Source organism: Solenopsis invicta, chromosome 15 (assembly GCF_016802725.1).
Source record: "Solenopsis invicta isolate M01_SB chromosome 15, UNIL_Sinv_3.0, whole genome shotgun sequence".
Classification (NCBI taxonomy): domain Eukaryota; kingdom Metazoa; phylum Arthropoda; class Insecta; order Hymenoptera; family Formicidae; genus Solenopsis; species Solenopsis invicta.
In genome coordinates this window covers 4161982-4182930 of record NC_052678.1, presented here as the reverse complement: position 1 = coordinate 4182930, position 20949 = coordinate 4161982, and the positions used below count along the sequence as shown (strand labels likewise).

The 20949-nt window shown below is 37.6% G+C and overlaps 2 protein-coding genes across 3 annotated transcripts in view; both read left to right on the top strand.

Moving 5' to 3' along the window:
• Positions 1-2086: 2086 nt before the first annotated feature.
• LOC105195913 (pancreatic lipase-related protein 2) lies at positions 2087-14514 on the top strand. Its single transcript, XM_026137321.2, has 7 exons — positions 2087-3274; positions 5277-5548; positions 6266-6533; positions 11414-11653; positions 11739-11972; positions 12089-12416; positions 13669-14514. Exons 1-7 carry the CDS (start codon positions 3112-3114, stop codon positions 13772-13774), a joined length of 1611 nt encoding a protein of 536 aa, XP_025993106.2. The 5' UTR covers positions 2087-3111; the 3' UTR covers positions 13775-14514.
• Positions 14515-14841: 327 nt separating this feature from the next.
• Positions 14842-20949, top strand: part of LOC105207633 (pancreatic triacylglycerol lipase) — a 38076-nt gene continuing 31968 nt past the window's right edge. For both annotated transcript variants that reach the window (XM_026137319.2, XM_026137318.2), the window contains exon 1: positions 14842-17247. In XM_026137319.2, coding sequence (XP_025993104.1) covers positions 17246-17247 — 2 coding nt within the window. In that variant the 5' untranslated portion in view covers positions 14842-17245. The remainder of the gene's footprint in view (positions 17248-20949) is intronic.

The following is a 20949-nucleotide window of genomic DNA, read 5'->3' as shown; positions in this document are numbered from 1 at the left end:
TTAAATAAATAAGTGAATCTAAATGAACTTTTGTACGAATATTTATTAAAGTTTTATTAACATATATAACAAAAAATTCGATTTGTATCTTAACGCTGCTCTTCCTCATTAAATTTGCAAATAAGTATGCGATTTTATATAATAATCAAGAGCAAACGAAAAATTAAATAATTTTAGGACAATAAGAGAAATACGCTTAAATTTTGCACAGGTACTCACACGTAATAATAGAACTATTTATAAATTTTTTATGTTTTTAGTAACACTTTGAGATGTGACATCTTCAGGGGGTGTTAAAGTTGTATGAATTATCGACATTGTCAAATTAGTGCAACTTTTCGAATTGGCTTTATAGAATCACAAAATCTTTTTATAGGATTGAAATACGTGTTAAAAGAATAAGCGTAATGATGCATTTTACAGAAAAAGTGGAACAAAAAATTAAAAATTTACTCCTACACCTGATGTTAATTTTACTTTAATGCAGAAGTTGCGTAATTTATACGTATAAGATGAGACTTTCACGCGGAAAACATTTACAAACAATATTGATCGTGTGAGAATTATCGAAATTTAAAAACTAAAGATTTCTTAGATTTATTTATTTTTTTCTTAACCAATGACAAAAAATTTTGATCACAAATGACGGAATTTTAGCCCTGGAAACAACTGTAAAGAACAAAACAATGAAAAATAATTTTTTGATTTTTGTTTATTTCTGCAGCAAAAATAGCCCCATTTTGCTGCAGTACATCTCTAATATCTTTTAAATCATTCCGTATTTGATAAAAATTATTTCATCAAATATTTCTTCTATATCTGAACTATAAAACTTTCAAATTTTGAACTAATTTCTATCATTTTTTCTATCTATTTTAGCCGCTTATGTCAACGTGATCACACATTTTCCGTCCATCACGGTTAAATTCGTTGCAAACTAAAATCCTTATCATTTTTTATTACTTCAGTGAATCGACTCCGAATTTTTTTTCTCCAAACACATTCTTAATAAACACATTGTTAATAAATCCTTAACACGTTATTTACATATATACATTCAAGGGGATCTGCTTCTCAAGTCCGCGAAAGCCTCGATCATTGCAGTCCTCGTGGCATTGACCACTGGCATAAATCACTCTTGCCTACCTGTTCATCTTCGACGAACAAAGATCGACCTCGATGCAACGAGGCTACGCGTTTTACTTGTATTTGCAGAAAATCCCGTCATTCGTCTGGTTTATGCGCGATCGTGTCACACTGCACCTTGGTGACACGCGCAGAACGGCCGTCGCGCTACTTGAAGCGGCGGGAAAAACGGGGACGACTTAACGAGCACTTGAGCGTCTTTGATCTAGTTTAATTAGCCGCGAGCCGCTGCGCTACCGGCGGATTTATCGTCTCTGTATCGTCCGGGAGGAGACGCGCTTCCACGAAGAGAGGCGGCCGCCACAAAAAGGGCGGTCCTTTTGAGGTACTTTCGACGATACCCCGTCGGATTCCATAGAGACGGTGGTAACCGGATCTGCCTCGAGCGACTGCTGTTACTCGCACAAAGCGTCAGCCAGCTTCGGAAAATCCATCTCGAGATGCGTTATTTCAAGAAAATCGAAGAAATTGAAAACTATCTTGCGAGACCCGAAAAGATAAGTGGCTTGTCAATATTTTCTGGAACTCTGTGCTTTATCGATTTGTGACGTCGTACACGCGTACGTAGTAAGCGACGAGACACTCGCTATCGCGGTGAATACATTCTTTTTTTTTTATTTGAATGTAACTGGAAGTGTTCAGAACAACCTCATCCTACAGTCGTACATTTCGCGATATTGAGTTTCAGAAAATGTGAGAAAATTCAGCACCCCTTTGTAACGGAGACGGGTCTGTAGAGGATGCCGAAACGACGTGGTAATCTTCGTCTCGTCTTTCCATCTTGAAACCGAACCGCCCGCAGAAAGAGAACAGCTCCCAGTCGAGCTCATCGAGGAGTGGGGCGGAAACACGAAGTTCAGACGGGGTCAGCAGAAATTTGAGTGATTAGTGCATGGCCGATCAGTGAGAGCTAGAGATCATCGAGGACGCTTGAATCGAGGACGCTTGACCGTGACCGTGTCACCGTGCCGCCGTGCCGTAATTTCTCGATCTTTCTTGTCTCAGCATAATCAACGGCAAAACATTCACGATCTGAAAATCGATCGAAGAGAGAGAGAGAAAGAGAGAAAGTTGTTTGCAGGGCTAATTATTATAATTTGAAAATTCTTAAAAATTTAAAATTACACAAATTGAAGACCATTCAGATCGAAAGGCTACTTTAAAGAATTGTAATTCTGTGGAAAAAATAGAAAACTCCGTAAAAGTCGAAAACTTCTTGTAAACGAGAAAGCCGAGGATTTTCCCAGGAGAATCGAAAAAAGGTTAACAGTTTGAAACAACGCGGCTGTCAATTAGTGTGCCAAACGACTGAGTGCGCACACGCTTTAAATTTCGTTTATTTTGAGACGGACGTTCAATATCGAGACCGCCGCCGACACGAGTGCTATCATTGGCGCTTTTGCGTCAATCGATTTTTTCATTATTATTACTGCTTATCGGGCGTCTTACGTAGCGGCCGGCAGTGATGAATTGTCCCGTCGTCGAGACAGACATTTAGAGCTCACGAGATCTTCGTGGAGTCGACGCCAAGGACGTATTTCTGCAGCAATTTAAGAGAAGTGTCGCGCCTTTTCACAACTGAATAAGAAAAGTTTGAAAAGCCCTGCTTTCTGAAACGACTGCCTACTTTTCGAGAAAAAGTGACGCGATCGAGAAGAAGACATTCTTACTGTATCATCTATAATTAGTATTCATCAGACAGAAGAGACGTTAACATTGGAACACTGTGATAACGTAATTTATTCGACGTATACGGCATCCAAGTTTTTCACTCGCTTCTGCGAAGGCGGCAATATTGCAAAATATCTATTATTTTGATATTCGGTCGAGCGATACACATCAAATAATCGTAATCACGGAAAATCGAGAGAAGTACTGTGAGAAGTGGAAGTTGTATAGTAATACGTACATCAACGTGAAGAGATATTGCGGATACCTGTTTAGTACGAAGAAACACACTTCACCATGTCTTTCCTCAACGGAACTCTGTTGGTGTTGACGTACACGGCCAACATGATGTCCACCTTGCCCGAAAAGACAGACACGAAGAATATTAGCGCAGCTCAGAATATCACCACCACGACCCTATCCCCGGAAGAGCTGGAGAACAGATTTGATTTGGACGATCGTAAGTGTCAGCTCCGAAAAATGCAATCGTAATCTGCCTTCACTTCGAAAATAGCTGCTCTATAATTTAGACTCGTGACACGTGCGCAGAAAAGGCGCCAACGAAGCTAAAATTTAGCTAAGGCAGCTGACAATAAGCTGTAATAAATTTCCTTGAAATAGAAATGGCTAACATTACTGCTGCTGAAGCTCAAATCATTAGTTGTTAAAGTAGCTACAGTAAAAAAAATATTTGCTAACAGAACCAATTATACGTGCAGCCTTTCGTAAATAATTGCGATTTGAATGCGCGTTTTTATATGCGTGAAATATTAAGAAATAGCTGCCAACTTCTTAGCTGTTTATCTTAAAACATGTTTTTTGATCAGATATTGTATCTTGTGTGCGTGCAGCAAATGTATTTTAATACTAAATTTTAGCAGAAAAACTTGAACCAACTAATGACCCACAAGCATAACTCTTTGTTATCTCATAAGTCAAGGGTTATTTTTCTTCATTTTTATGTAAAATCACGTTTTTTAGCACTTATTTGTGGATTTGATGAGCAAGTAGCGTTACGAATAAAATCAAGTGTTTTATATTTGCTAATAAAACTGTAATAAATAAGTGCAGGAAATTAGGGTCACTTTAGCTGCACAGATCAAAATTTTTTATTCTTCTTTTTCTTTGCACTTAGTTTTCAGGTCAAAATTCAAATATTCGCGATCAAAATTGTTTTTTATTATGAAGAAAAAGAATAAACCTAAGAAGTCTGCAGTTTTTAAGTTTCGATGACTTTTAACTGGTCACTTTTAACTATTATCGAGTCAAAACGTCTTTAAGAAAATACCCGGAAGACGAATCCGGAAGAGAATAACAGTAATAAATAAAATGAGATGCAGTCGTATATACTTATATATACAATCACGTGTGACCGTATACGAGCTGATCGTTAATCGTTGAATCTCCAATATCCAGACAAAACATCAACGAGGTCTTCGAGGAATTAATGGAGCCGCGTGCGGAGATATCGCGAACGCGTTGATAACCTCCGAAGAGTAATCCCATAGTAGCGCTCGAAATGTCGGTTGATATTAGTGAAGGACGGCAAATAAATCGGTTAAACACGTAACGCAAAATATCTGTCACTGATGCGCTGTAGCAAAACTTTATACAATTTTGCGGCGTGAATAACGATAGTCTGGAGAAAAGTTTCAAGAGAGAGAGAGAGAGAGAGAAAGAGAGCATGCATCTTATTAGAGATTTTTGTGTCTTTGCTTATCTGCAGCAAATTATTTGGCCGCTATAAAGTGAGATAAATAATTATGTCATAGAGCTTATGAAAGTAATTGAAATATCAGATTGAACACTTAACGTTTTCATTAGTGGACAGACATTCAAGGCGCCTCGAACATGGTAGCCCGATGTATACAAGTGTGTATCATTTGACCCGCAGGCGTCATCAATATGTTTTCATTTCTAGACGTTTCTATTTAAGATTCAGTTATTCAAGGATGCAGAACACAGACAATTATCTTTTCCGAGTAAACATTTCACGCTAGTTGTTTCACCCAGTTTTAAGTACTTACAATTAATAGAATCGACCTTCAAGTTAAATACATATAATAAAAAAGAATCTAGACTAATTAAAGAGCCTTAATGGTTACAGTTCTTAGAGTTAATATTTCTTGTGTGATTTTATATACATTTTTAAGTTCATGGAACTGAAGAGTAAATATTCAATCTTGAAATACAGTTACAAGTTGAACAAAAACAGTGATATCACAGTATTAAATTGATAATAAAAATAATAATGATGATGCTAACAAGCATCTAATATAGTAATAGTGCCAATAAGAAAACCTTTTTTTTTTTTAAACAACTGCAAAGAATTTGTTGCGAAAAATAAATAAAAAAGATCTCAGCCGCGCGGGATCTCGAACCTGGAATCTTGAATAAATTGAATTTAGATTGCGTTGTTGCACCGAATCTTTTAAAACAAGATATTCTTTTATCAATTTTAGAATGGTACATGTGGCGATGCTACAAGCCGTTTGGTTGTTTTTACATTGGACCACCTTGGTCCGGAGAAAACCGACCTGTTTCCACATTTCCGGCACGTCCGGACAGCATTAATCCTCGTTACATGCTTTACACTCGCGAACATGCTGAAAAACCTCACGAATTAAAGATCGATGACTTTGAAACTATTCGAACATCGCCTTTGAAGGACAAGACCAATTTATATCTCATCATTCACGGATTCCTGGATAATGGCGACAAAACGTGGGTTTTGGTAAGTTTTGGCCACTCAAAATTTTCCGAGAAATCGTCGAGAAATTTAGTAGACGTCTCTTGAAAAATACAAATATAATTAATTAACGAAATTAATTAATGAGAAACTCAACTAGATTTTTGTAAAGCTTTATTGAATTTAACATTTTTTTGTCTTAGAACTCTTTATAACTTTTTAAAATATATAAAAATCGTCTTAGTATACGCACTCTCGGTCATTTATTATTGAATTCAGAGAGATGGTGGACAATTAAAAAGCTGATTCATTTTTTGGGTGGATTTGAATCTAGCACAGAGAGTAGTCGTACAACTCTTGTGACACGATTATCACATTATTGTATAGATTATCCATAATTGTATAACTTTTTAAAATTTCTTTAGATTTTTTTAATATAAATTTTTATACGAATTGGGATACTTTTCAGAAATGTTGAGAAAAAGTTTACATATTTTTTAGAATTGTTTATACTTATATGCATCCTGAAATATTCTAAGATTGAAATATATTCTCATTCTATAATTTCCAGAAGCAACTTACAAAATCTAAAAAAGTTTAAAATATTTTTCAGAAATTCTAAATGTAAAATATGAAAATTTTTAAATATATTATGAAATATGTAATAAGAATTTTTTTATCAGAAATTTCATGCGCGTATTTTGTGTTTATAAGGAAAGTTTTACGACTGTTGTCAAATTCTTCATTCGTGAATGTTGACAGAGAGTGATGAAGGAGTTACTGTTGCGTGAGGATTGCAATGTCGTGATAGTCAATTGGCTCGCCGGTGCTGGACCACCGTACACGCAGGCGGTGGCGAATACGCGATTGGTGGGTGCTATGACAGCTCGCTTGATGGCACAGCTGGTCGAGATCACGGGGTTACCACCCTCGAAGACGCACTGTATCGGGCACAGTCTAGGCGCCCACACTTGCGGTTACGTGGGATATAACTTGCGAGAATACAAGATAAAACTGGGGAGAATTACAGGTACGGTAAAATAATCAATCGTCGACGTAAAATTTTTATATAAAATTAATATGAAATTGTAGACTTGTAGGGCTTACTTTACACGATCTATAATTTGCGATAGAATTTAATTTATAAATTTATATATTAAATTTATAAATTTGATGATATATAGATGAGAAAAAAATTGCTGTATTATACGCAGAGTTGAGCGAAAGGTATTTCGGATACAAAATATAAAATATTGACAATTAGTATTTGAATTACAAAATACAAAATACAAGCTTGTAATAGCTAATCGTCAATATTTTGTATTTGAAATACTTTTTTCATCCAGCTTTTCATCCTGGTTGGGGGAACCCTTGAACAGTCGGGAGGGTTGGACACTACCTTTTAAGAACGTCTGTCATATTTTAAAACATTATTTTATAAAAATGTAAAAATTTCATAGAATATTATAGTATTACGTTTCAATGTCTGTGTAAAATTTGAGCACAATTTATTTATTTATTGATTTAAAAGTTATTTATTTTTTTGTTTATTTTTAATTATTATGTAAAATTACGTTTTACAATATTTATTTGTAGCATTACCAATTAAATCAAAATTTTTACATATACTAATAAAACTCTAATAAATATTTGTGCAAAAATTTATTTAGATCCATTAATTTGTTTAAAAGTTATTTATATTTAAAACTGCAGTAAAATATAGTAATTTTTGCTGCAAAAACCATTATAAATCAAATTTTTTCATTGTTTTCTTCTTTGCAGCAAGTTTTAGAGCCAAAAATCGGACATTTGCGACCAAAATTTTTTCTTGTTGACTAAAAAAACGAATAAATTTAGAGAAATGTTTAGTTTTTAAATTTCCTTCAATTTTCCTTCGTAAAGTTTAGAAAGACGCCTCGTCGTCACAGTGTTTAACCATCTGTAACGGCTATAAACTGTCAAAGTGGCGTTCTCCTAAACTTTACACAGAAAAATTTGAAAGGTAGTGTCCAACTCATCCGACTGCCGGAGATTCCTCACTCTCACTAGTTATATGACACGTCTCGAATTCTGTCGCAAATTAGAAATCGTCTAAAGCAAACTTAAGCATCAGGCTCAAACGATTTGAAATCAACAGAATAAATAAAATAGCGATACGAATAAAGCTAGTCATATTTGCTTCAAAAATCTTCGTTTAACTAACTGAATACAAAATAAAATACAAACGTTTTGACCTTCGATCAGGACATTTTCAATGTAATTACAATCTTTAAAAATTGAATCAAATTTTTATATAAAGTTCAATCAAATTTTCTATAAAATATATGTATATAAAATAAGTTAGTCACCTGCTGTAATTGTTTGCGCATTACGCGACGTAACGTAGTCGTCATCGCGCAACAATCAGCCGGCGCGACGGGGCTTTATACGGCGCGGGTGAATAAGCAGGAATGAAAAATGATTGATTAAATAATCCCTTCCGAAGATTACGTTGCGCGACAAGAAAGCCGGGCTTCTTTATGAGAGGTTCAAGAGGCGATTGCGAGAGTGAGGAGAGTGTCAAAAGCCTCTTTATGCAAGGCTGCGGGAGCGATTGCAAAGGGAAAGCGCAAGAGGAAGAGAAAGGAAAACCGCGGGATGAAGTCATAGAAATGTGCGAAAGAATGGCAACGCAGGTGCGGTCGTTACAGTGTGCCTTTTCTCTCCTCCTCTTCCTCATTTTTCCGCTCGAAATCGGTCAATGTCGAGTGGGTCGTCTGTCGTCCCCTCCTGCGGCCGCAAACAGCTCGGAGCATTACGAAGATAGCCGATTGAATCGCAGATGATCAGGATAACAGTCGCCGCAGAAGCGTCTTGGCGTCGGAAAGGTCCAGCTGGTCGATCTCGAGGCGTCATTATCCGCGCGAAAATATGTCATTTTAGTAACGAAATTATTAGCAACAAAAAGCGAGACGCTTTCACGCGCCGCAACCTCGTCCTCTCTTAGCTGCGAAATTGCACCTTAATCTCGCGAGTGAGGAGTACATCTTTTTGCTACGTATAATCTTTTTTTCTACAATAAGTTTAATAAATGAAAACGGTGACATCTGATACAAATGAAGCTGCACGAGTCGCTCGGCGAGAACGCGAACGATGTTTGCCTATTCGATTACGCGTGTCTCTTTAATGCCCGAGAGACGTATACTTCAACTTTCCAACGGAGTTTTCATTACACGAACTTATAATTTAAATGATTAGCGAAATTCTTTCGAACGTAATGAGCTAAGGCTCGAGCGTATGCGACGAGCAAATAAGAGACAATCGTCAGTTACGGTGAACGTAATCACTGTAAAATCATGTTTTACTTTCGTTGTATACTTTCCTGCGATTTGTGCCATCGGTGGATTTATATAACGTGCGCGCGGCATCGCTCGGGCACGATGACGATTCGCCGCAATTCGCTCGGTCGCGGCACGCGAAAATTAAAACATCCGCAAATTCGTGATGCGAGAGGACGCACCACCACCACCACCACCGTTCTCTCCCTTCCGCGTGACTCTTCGTCGTAAGTCGCCCCGTAAGTTATCACGCAATTTCCATCGGCGACGAGCAAATCGATTAGAAACCGGGTACGGAAGCGGGTTTGCACGTCGGGGGAAGTGGAACTCCCTCCCTCCCCCTTCCGCGAAATTGCCACCTTCCCCCTCCCCCCGCCGGCGGAATCGATGGAATCGAACGCACCCGATCACAGGTGGACGGGCATGGTCGTTACGTAAGCTATCGATCCCATCGGGAACTACCAGGATAACAGAAGAAGGCGCGAAGTGTGTTAACAAGGGCGGCGGCGGGGCCTATATCGTCAATGGCTGCGAAGCGACCCCGCAGAATTCGCCGAGGGTCGGCGAATCGACGCCCTCACTCCGCCTCGGCGCGACCCCGAGGCAGGACGTCCCCCGGCGAGGGGGATCCGCGAGGACGGCCGGCGCGCGGCGTCGGCGTCGGCACGGGACGGGACATGCGTCGAGGACGCGGGCGCGAGACGCGTGGCTCCTGGACACGTCCGAGGACGAGGGATTGCGGTAAACAACCAGAATAAGAGAGCACGTTGTCCCAAGAAGTGGCAGGATAGCAGGAGGATAGGCCTCGTCCGAATAAGGACGAGGAAGATAATGGGATATCATCAATCACTGGCGCGAAAGAGTTGCGCGTCCTGAAGAAAATTGTCGAAGCGAAACGCAAATTCGCTCGCGTTCGCCGTACATAAATCTCTTCTGAGCGAAATTTGCTCAGAGTTTGCTGCGGCCAGTTTCATACATTTGTAAATTTCGTCCATGGGGCGGGGGGTAGGGGGATTAGAACGAAAATCATGTCACACATTGTGACGCAAGAGCGTCGTAGTGATGATTCTCTTTCGTTAAAAGACTAGACCGTAAATGTATTGTTTCTCTACATTTAGATTAACTTCCGCCTTTGCGCAACGTAACACGGTATTACGGCAGAACGTACAGTAATTTTTACGAGAGCTGTCTTACATGTCGAGCGAGACGAACGTTCATTAAGAACGATATAATTTCATAATTCGCGTATCTCTTTTAAAGCTTGTTGTGATTCCGCCGAAAATATCAAAATGCTGCCGCGGCGCTGAGAATTTCGTAACTACTATGTGAAAAGAAAACGGTTTTGCTGAAGTATCTATAAGTATGACTAGATACAGCCTGGTGGGAAAAATTCTACACAAATTTAAGAAATGTTACAAAAATGCTAGAACTGGAACACTTGTTAATTTTGATAATTAAATATATATTTCTATGAAAGAGTAGATATTTATACGAAAAAGTAAATGATAAATTCTACAGAGTTCTATTTTTAGTAGAACTAAGCTACTTAGAAAAGCTACTTAGAACGTTGTAGTTCGTCATAGGTTGACATGAAATCTCAGAAACACTACAAAATTACAAAAATGTAGAAAAGCATTACAATTGGCATTTATGTAGATTTTTGTAGCGTTTCTTAAATTTACGCGGAATTTTTTCTGTTCGCGGCAGGTCTAGAAAATAATTTCATTTGACTATATATACAAAATAATTATGAAGGATATTCAAGCGTGATCAGCAAATGTAAAAGAAAAGTTTAACATTCTAGAAACCAGTTTGAGCGTCTTACATAATTATTTTGATGATCTAACAGAACATTACTTGCATATGCACACTGAGAAAAAAATAGTTGATAAATTAACTGAACTTTTCAACTTGATTAAATTTCTTCAATTCGAGTATTGATTTATTTAACATTTAAATACATAAAATACTTGAACTGAGGTTTAAGCATTTATATAATTTAACTTAAATACATAAAATATTTGAACTTTAGTTAAGCATTTATATATTTAATTTAAATGCATAAATCCTTGAACTGTCGAAATTTAATGCAGCTGGAAAATGTAGTTAAGTTAACAACTTTTTCCTCTCACAATCAGTGCAAATAAATTTTTGGATACTTTGGCAAAATCATTCTTTCCTCGTATTAATTAATGTTTCTTGCATTTGTCGAAAAATAATAAAAAATTAAGGATGGCAACTTAAGGATTTTTCAGTCTCGTGAATTGTAAAATTTACTTTATGTATATTAATTATACCATGACAATTATATCAACAATTATCATAATATTATTACATTGCGATAATAAATATATAATACTGATCACACACATGAATGAGAGAATGAAATGCAAAATAGAGACTCGACAATTCCTTGTCAGCTAACGTCCAATTCCAATGCAGAATTCGTTCTCTTACGAATTTATTCCGTCGACGCGTCGTACTCGCGCGTTCTTTACCAAACTCGTGCGCCGATTTCGAGAGCCAATTTCGGTTGTCGAAACATCAGCTGTTTGCGCTAACACTTGTCAACGTTACAATTTCTCTCCGCAAGGCCTCGATCCGGCGGAACCGCACTTCAGCAACACCCATACCATGGTCCGGCTGGATCCGACGGACGCGGCATTCGTGACGGCCATTCACACCGACGGCAGTCTTTTTATCAGCGGTGGCCTCGGCATTTCGCAACCGGTGGGTCACATCGATTTCTATCCGAACAGCGGTCGCAATCAGCCCGGCTGTAACGAAGGTGTGCTCAATTCCATCACCTTGGAACGCGGCAGTTTCTTTCGCGGTGAGTTCCCCTCCCCCCTTCCATTTGCTTAATCATACGGCTTTGGAACTTGTCGTTTTTTATTAAAACGCTTCTTCATTCAAAGGCATCAAAAGGTTTCTGGGATGCAACCACATCCGCAGTTACGAGTACTTCGTCGAGAGCATAAATTCGCAGTGCCCGTTCATAGCCGTGCCGTGCAGCTCCTGGGAGAAGTTTCAGGAGGGCGAGTGCTTCGACTGCGTGACTCAATACTGTCCCAGATTAGGACTGGACGCTCAGCGCGGGAACTATCACGCGTCTGTGTACCTGATGACCGGATCCGACAAGCCGTTCTGCAGTTAGTAATACAATACATTTGTCCTGAAATCGAAATCGCACGCAAGGCTAACGAAAATCCGTGTGCGAACGAGTCGAAACTGGAGTTGAATAATTGGAATGTCGTGGAAATTTCAGAGGCCCACTACAAGCTGACGATAAATATCTCAAAAACGAACGAGAGCCTGTCGCACGGCGGGGAGGTCGGGATGTTCGTCGTGCGCGTGATCGGCGCGAACGGCAAGAAAACCGAAAGAATGCAACTGAGTCCGACCTCGAAGTACTACGAGCCCGGTAGCAAGCACACGATCGTACTGCCTGGCGACGTTGTCGGGGAGCCACACTCGGTGGAGATCACCTGGGAGTACCAGACATCGGTCTTCAATCCGCTGACGTGGAGGCTGCTTCACACGCCGCGGGCTTACATCGATTCGTTGGCCATAAAGAATCTGGAGACTGATTACGGGTAAGGAAACCATTTAAAACTCTCGATTCGCTGATGACGAAATAATAGCTACACTGAGAGAAAAAATTAGGAAATTTTAATAAATATTTATTTGAATATTTATTTGAATATTTACTTATGATACATAAATATTTATTCTATAGTAAAAAGTGTATAGTAAAAAATATTTTATTCAAACTGGTTTTTGTATAATACTAAATAAATAAATATTTCATTAGTATTATTTAAATAAATGTTTATTAACATTAATAATTTTTCTCTCGGTGCACTTTGGTGAAAATTTTTCTTGGAACTCTTCACATAATTTTTCAGATTTTTTCTATATACGAATTTGAAAAGAAAAATTAAGAAACCGAGCTGATAATTAAGATGTGAGTTGAACCAACAATTTATTGGTACATACAATTAAAATAATGCAGTACGACTTTACCAAGTTGCCGATAAATCGAAAAATCAATTCATATAAATTAAAGTCAAGTTTTTTGACCTCTCTTAATTCTTCTTTGCTTCTGAGCTAATTTTCGAACGTTATTTGATCTGGACTTTTTAATTTTTCAATTTCTATGTAATTTTGTAACCTTTTTCCAGAAAATATTCACATTTGTTTTTTAATTTCTTATATAGTGAATTTTGAAAAATTTTAAAGCTTTTCATTCTAATTTTCATCGAACATTATAAAATAAAAAGTTTTAAAATACCTACGAAATACGAAGAAATTTTTAAGTAATTTTTAAGGAATGCTCATAAATTTAAAATACGATAAATTCTTAAAAATATGAGAGATGTGAGAATTTCTTTATCGAAGTTGCGAAAAGGCTGAACCGCGAGGATTCTTGAACGCGCGTTGTTTCGCATAAAGCAACGTCCTTGCGCATACAAAACTTAAAGAAATAATTGTAAATCTTTTGTTGATATTCTATCTCTCGCACGTTACATTCTTTTTATAGCTTTTCGTGGCTTTACAACCGTGCTAGCTTATCTTTCGCGTAATCGCGCACTGTACGTCTTTATTAAACTCAAACGTTTCGACAGCGACATTCGTTACGATGAAAGGAAAAGAGCTGAAACGGCGCAACGAACATCACAGATGAACGAGCCGCTGGCATTTGTAAAATCGGACGTACATAATTGCACAAATAATTACACGGCGATGAAATTGCGCAAATGGCTATATAATTTATTAAATAGAGTTGCGTGACTGGCTCTCGATGTTCGTAACTCTATTTTTTGTGTCCTCGTTTCTTTTTTATAGAGTCACTGTCTGCCCGGACGACACGAAAACGCTGCTCGCTAACCAACCCAAGCTCTTGACCACGGATAACTGTCGCAACACAGAACACAATGTAATTTCCACGTGAAGGACCAAATGAAATCCACGCGGGTCACATTCTCACGGTCAAAGATTAAATCTATTGAAGTTAATATAATTTCGTTAAGTACAATTAAATTTTGCGAGCTGCAAATAAAATTAATCTCTACGCCGGAAAGTATCGTGAGGTGAACTTCGTCCGGATCATGGCGCAAAAACTCGATATTGCTGGAATTCCGCTAGTTTCAAATTTTGCTTGCAAATTTGACTAGAGTCGACGATCTGCTCGTTACTGCGAAACAAGACTCGTCAGCTGCAAGAGGAAAATTACATGACGGGATTTTGGAGATTGTAGAGATTTTTTAATTACTTCTGCATGCGGAGGCTGTAGATATAGGATAACTAGGTAAGAGTAAAGATAATTTACTTGCAACCACTCTGTTATATTTCTTTGTGTTATATTAGTATTGCGTTGTAATTTCAGTTTTTTTACTGTTAACTTAATATTAATGAAACCATAGTGAGTTGAATCAACCTAGGTAAAATGATTATCTCTGCAGGAAGTGTAAAAGGTTTAGTGATTATGTCGTACATAAGTGTAGAGAAATAGTAAAGGATGGAGTACGCGAAAATACAAGTGCCTAGCTCTTGTATTCTTTGTTCAGCTTGGTTGTCTCATGAGTGGCTATAAATCCCACCACTTTTGATACACTGTAAAAACGAAAGGGTTCTTTAAAGTATTTTATTATATATAAATATAAAAAAATAAATATGTCCTATTTCTAATTTTTTTTAATAGTAATAGATGGTATGAAGTTTTTAATGTAGTTACTCTCTAAATTTTTTGGAGTGGAACTTTATCTAAAAGAGTGGAATTCCACTCTAAAAGTGTGAAAATTCTGCCACTCTTTATCAAGACTGGCAGGATTTTTACACTTTTAGAGTGGGATTCCACTCCAAAGATTTTAGAGAGTAATTTTCCTTAAACATAGTAAATAGTGATTAATAAATTAAGTACACAAAAAAATTATTATTAAATCAACAATTCATTGTTTCATATATACGGAAAAATATAAAATCTTCTTGGAAAAATTTATAATCTTAAACAGACATAATTTTGCTTACATAAAGAAAATTCTTTTTTTTGTGTAAGCAAATTATGTCTGTTTAAGATTATAAATTTTACCAGGAAGATTTTATATTCTTGCTTAATATGAAACAATGAATTGTTAATTTGATACTATTTTTTTTCTGTGTAGCGTTAAGAGCGCCGTATACCGGAGTTACTACATAAAAAAAGAGTGTTCTATCAGTTTAAAACATCGCGAGAAAACGTCATTTTTCAATCTAAACTTCCAAGAACAGTCATTCATAAATTAAACGGCCGGTTTTCATAGTTCTTATGGGAGTCAGCTTCACGCGGATGACATTTAATCTCCGGAAACTCTGACGGCGTTTCGTAGGCGAACAGCGCGATCGCGAGCTGAGGCGAATCGCGCATAATAGCGCCGGTTTCCCTCACAACCAATGGCAAAGTCACGATCCTTTCACTGTCATTATGCGCTCGGGATCTCTCTTTCTCTCTTTCTTTCTCTTTCTTTCTGCCTCGCCGGGCGCTTTCGTGCGATGTTGTCGTCGTCGCATCGGCAAATTGTCGCTGACCCCGTATAATTTGTGATCGTAAATGCGTCAATCCCACTTTGTTCAGGCATGCGAGACCCAATAGTGACAATGGCGTAACTAACGTCGCGTAATAAATTTTGTGACGAGAAACGTTAGTATTATGCGATAAATATTTTGATTATTTCCTTATAACGGGACACGTTCTGGTAATTTCGCAATTTCGTTTGTCGCATTGAATTAAGCAACGTGAAACGCAAAGTGGGCCGGTCGCGTACGATTTCTGTGTACCAAATGAGCTGAGAAAAACTATGAAGAACCCTACGAAAACAGCTGGACACGATCCATTTGGACGTTTTCGAAAGTTTCATAATTGATAGCAAACACACGGTGTGCTATGTGGAAAGAAGCGAAATCTCTGAAGACGACACTCTAAGTTAGGAACAACTCACACATAGTTTAGTCAAGTTAGATTTTTAACATGATACGAATTATTTAATTTCGAGCCAGCGCATATTTATACACAAATACTTTATTACATGAAAATATAATAGTAAGCGATTTTATTATAACGAGGATTATTCTTGAGCGCCAGTGTACATACAAGTAAAATTTGTTTAGAAATATTTATGTTAAGCATTATCGTTATTCCACTCTCGGCTACACAAAAAAAAATTTGCATCAAATCAGAAATTCATTCAACAACATTTGTTTTCCCTAACAGCACGAGATATCGTATTAATATTCTAGAATATTCTAGATATCGTACGAATATTCGTACAATATCGTACAATATCGTATGATATCGCACGTATATTTGTACGATATCACGTGCTGTCAGGGTTGTTTTATGTATAAGCAAGAATATAAAATCTTGAAAGAATTTGATCTTAAACATAATTCGCTCACATGAAGAAACGAAATTTTTTCAAATGAACAGTGAATTGTTTATTCGATACTAATGTTTTTTCTGTGCACCCGATGCGCGATTTATCACAAAGCGCGCCGATATTTTTAATGAGTTATCTGGAAAAAAGGATCAAGACTTTCTATTCATAATGGCCACGGCGCGCCTACTCGAATGCCTATCGCGGACTTGGGAGCAAGCGCGCGGCTGTCGAAAAGTAAAAGACGGCATTAACGAGCTGAAAAAAAAAAGTGCACACAGGAAATAATACATCATTTATCCCAAAGAGTCATTGCCGCGTGAGTTCCGCATTCACCTCACGTTTCCCATCTCGTCCACGTTCGGCTTGTAGATTGGCTTGTTTTACTTCTCGATCATTAATAAGCGTGGTAATTCAGTATCGGTAATTTCTCCCTCGTCTCTCCCTCTCTGCCGCGGTCTCGACGGGGGAGAAATAACGGGGGATTCCCCCGGCGACGCGACGCGCACGGAGCGAGCCGCTCGCTCGCTCGGCTCGGAATTCGACGACGGGCCCTTCACGTACCCCCAAATGAACCTCGACACTTGGTAAGTCTACCTACAAGGTGGTGGGCAGGCAGGTATTCCGGAGCAGGTTGCTCGGATCCACCGTGCGCGTTCGAGCAGTCGCGCGTCGGCCTCTCACCGCGCAACGTTCCGCTCTTCTCTCGAGTGCACGCCACGAGCAGCGGCTAACAAACACGTTTTCCCTCGCCGTACCCATCTTTTAACTAACGAACAAGGTAACGAACGAAGGCGGGATTTCCGCATTGGCCGTCGGCGAAACGCAAACACCGCACGCACCGGACGCGCGCCGATCCTGCGGAGCGGCCCGCGAGGGTAATGCGAAGGACGCGGCTCACGAGGATCACGCGGATACACGCGACGATTTAAAAACCGGCTGCGTGGGAAACTTCTGCGATGGACCGATGAGACGGCAGGACGGACGCGTGACATGAGAGAACGGCTGCGAAAATGTGAGTTGATGTCGCGCAGTGTCGACGTTGAAATTAAAATGAAATAAGCAGGACGGGAAAGAAACATCTTTGTGTGAGGTCGAGCGGCAAACGGTGCACGAACGGTGCACAATTAAAAAAATATCTCTTTACCGTTTACTAACCGTGACGCTTAAATAAATGCAAGTTTCTAATGCAGTCGGTAAACGACATTCGCATTTATGTCTTGCGATCAATTTCGCAACAATAGAAGTAAGACGATTCGAGCATAATTATTGAAAGTCCCAAAATTAGATTTTTTATTCTTGAAATAAGAAATCTGCAAAGATTCTTTCTTTTTATAAAATTTTTATGTATTACAAATTCAGTCATTTTAATCCCTGCTGAAAATTTATCTTATAATTCTTATACGAATTGAAACATTTTTTAGACATACTCCAGAATATTCGGAAAATTTGAATTTTCTTTTAGAATTTTTCGTATATGTGAATTCTGAAGTATTCTGAGATTTTTTGACTTGTAATTTTTAACAAATGCTTTTAATTTTTTTTTATTTTATAACATTTTATCAGAAGTTATAGAACAAAGAAGCCTTAGAAATCTTAGGACATCTCATAATTAACATACACGAAAAATTCTGAGAAAAAATGTAAGCGTTCTGAGTAACTCTGAAAAGTGTTCCAGTTCGTATAAAAAATCTGAGAAAGTTATAAAATTATATAGAAATTTTGAAAAATTCTGAAAAATTACGTGATAATTTATAAGAAAAATTGTTATCAAAAGTGCAAGAATAATTACTTCGCTATCACGACCTTGACAAAACGACGGTGCGACATGAGTCACCCAATTACGTACGTGCCAGCCAGAAGTCCGATCCATTCACAAATTACAATTTAGGCATGTAAATAAAATAACGTTTTAATTCCTAATATCGTTTTCCAACACTTGTCGCAGCTCACTTTCTTACGCGCTCAACTACTCGTGTCGCGTTGGAAAACACCGTTTACGCGACGCACGAGTGCGTCGTTCTTAAGACGATTCCGATTCCGAGCACGTGCTGGAAATCACGACGCATGTCTAACCGCGTTGCTTTTCAAGCGGTGCTGCAATACGATTTATTTGCCGACAGCGGTCGTGTTGAGCGACGCTCAGGAAAACTATTCTTTTGTGTTACTAACAAAAGCTTTCGCGCCACACATGATTTCGTTTCTGGAGTACAGAACGCTAGAATGTCTCCTTTTTAAATGGAATTTTACGATCTAGATTTTTTGGCTTCGGCATAGAAGATCTCGATCAGACCCTGCGTCTGTTCATCATTCGCAACACATAGAATCTCAAATGATTTTCGTGGTTGGTTTACGGAGCCAGGTAGCAAGCTGACGTTATTTGCCGTCATTTGACGTCAAAATGACGTCTTTGACGTTAAGAGATACAGTTCTATTCTGCAGCTGCCCAGGTAGCAAGCTAACGTTATTTATCTTCATTTAACATCTGCGAGCGCTCGTCGCGTGAGTCGTACGCAGAAAAAAAAATATTCTTGTTTTGAGAATATCTTTATCACATCTCAATTTGCTTACATGAATTTTGCATAGTTGCACGAAGAAAAGTATATTTTTATTATACAATAATAATTTTCGCTGAATTGAAGAGAAAAAAATATTTGATAAAAAATACCAATATCTTTAAATTAGGAATTAGAATTTGTTAATAATATTACTATCAAAACAATCACATTCAAAAAATATTCGTTGAAGAATTAAAACATTTATACAATACGTATAAAACATTAGGTTGATTCAATAATTATTTAATTACAAAACAAAGGTATAATACATTCATGTCAATCATTAAAATTTTTTAATCAAGAATTAACTAAACCAACTCATTATTTAATATTTTAATTTTTTCCAGTGCACGTTGTGCTCTTTAGGCAACTATTATAATATTGAAATAATATAACATTTTGCTGAAATTTAAAAATAATTATTACATTCTAAAGAAATTTAAAGAAGCTTAAATCATATAAATACAAGTCATGAAATTACATATATAATTTCTTTTTTATACATAAAACAACAATTGCTAAACAGAATATATTAATTTTAATTTGATATTAGTATTTGATACTGTTTATTTTATCACAAAGAGCGCGATCGTACCGAGAGCACTCTCGCGATAGCTTCAAAGATTTCGGAAACGTGCACTCACGCTCGCCGAGGGAAAGAACGGCAGGCACATGAATAGAGTTATAGACGAGGAACGCCGGACTTTCTCCAGGAGACAGGCCCACGTCTACGTAGGCGTGCACACGGATCATACCGAACCGATCGCGATCTAGCCGTGCCTCGAGCCGCACGTCGCGTCGTCCGTGTAAATTGGCGGCGCAGCGGCGACGGCGCCGATCGGTTCCACGATTCCTACAAGGAAGTCCGAGAAAATCCCGATCGCCGAACTTGCGCGTACTATCGATTAGCTCGATCTACCTCTAATCACATGGCCCGCAAGCACGCGTCACTTCCGCCTTCCTTCCTTCCTTTTCTTTCGCGCTCGAGTCAGCTCGCACGTCGTGCACCGCGAATAATTGCAGCGCTTTATACGCGGTATATGATTAAGTGCCATTAAACGTTCGCCGCGTCAACGAGTTCACGTAGATCGAGCGTGTGCCCTCCGTCTCCATCTCGCTGACAGCGAGATGAAAGTCCCGGAGAATTTACGAGATCTTTCTGTTTGAAAATCGTTGGATCAAGAGCTAAGGCATTGAGAGACGACGGAACGAAATTAATCATTGGAAAAAAAATTAAAAAATTATCTATGTCCATTCTACTAAAGTAAATTAATTAACTGTTATCTAGGTTTAGTTTATTTTTTTTATCTTTTTCTCGTTGTAAGGAATAGGACTAACTTCACAATAGGACTAACTTCACAATCTTTACTCAAATTAATCGGCTGATTTTTCTATTGAAATTGGCCAATCGCATTTTTTATTAAATGAAATGGAACCAGAAATAAACAGTCACAGTTGACACTTAAGTGGTTGGTTAAGTTAATCGGAAGTTGTGAAACCAGCCCTTAGATAAAAATGCAAAGTATGTTAAACCGAGGTAATAGACGTGTATATTAATGTAGATTAATATTGGTTTAACTTCCTTTTTATCTTTTTCTAGTTTTTAAGAATTAGAAAGAGATAAAGAGTGTGTTAAACTGAGATAATTGAAATGTAAGTAGGTTAACTTTAAACACTGTTCAACTTGCTTGTTATCTTTTTCTGGTTTCTAAGAATTGAAAAAGATAAACAGTATGTTAAACTGAGATAATCGAACTGTAAATTAAAGTAGACTGCAATTTCAACTCTAATCTGTTTTTAACTTGCTTTTTATGTTTTTCTAGTTGTAAGAATTAAAAAAAGATAAAGAGTACGTTAAACCAAGATAATCGAAATATAAAGATATTAATGTAAATTAACGTTAATCTTGGTTTAACTTACTGTTTACTTTTTTTTTAGTTGTAACGATTAGAAAAAGATAAAGAGTACGTTAAACCAAGATAATTGAAATATATAGATATTAATGTAAATTAACTTTAATCTCGGTTTACCTTTGTTTTAGTTGTAACGATTAGAAAAAGATAAAGATTACGTTAAACCAGGATGATTGAAATATTAACGTAGCTTCACTTTAATCTGTTTAACTTATTTTTTATTTATTTATTTTTTTGTAATTTTTA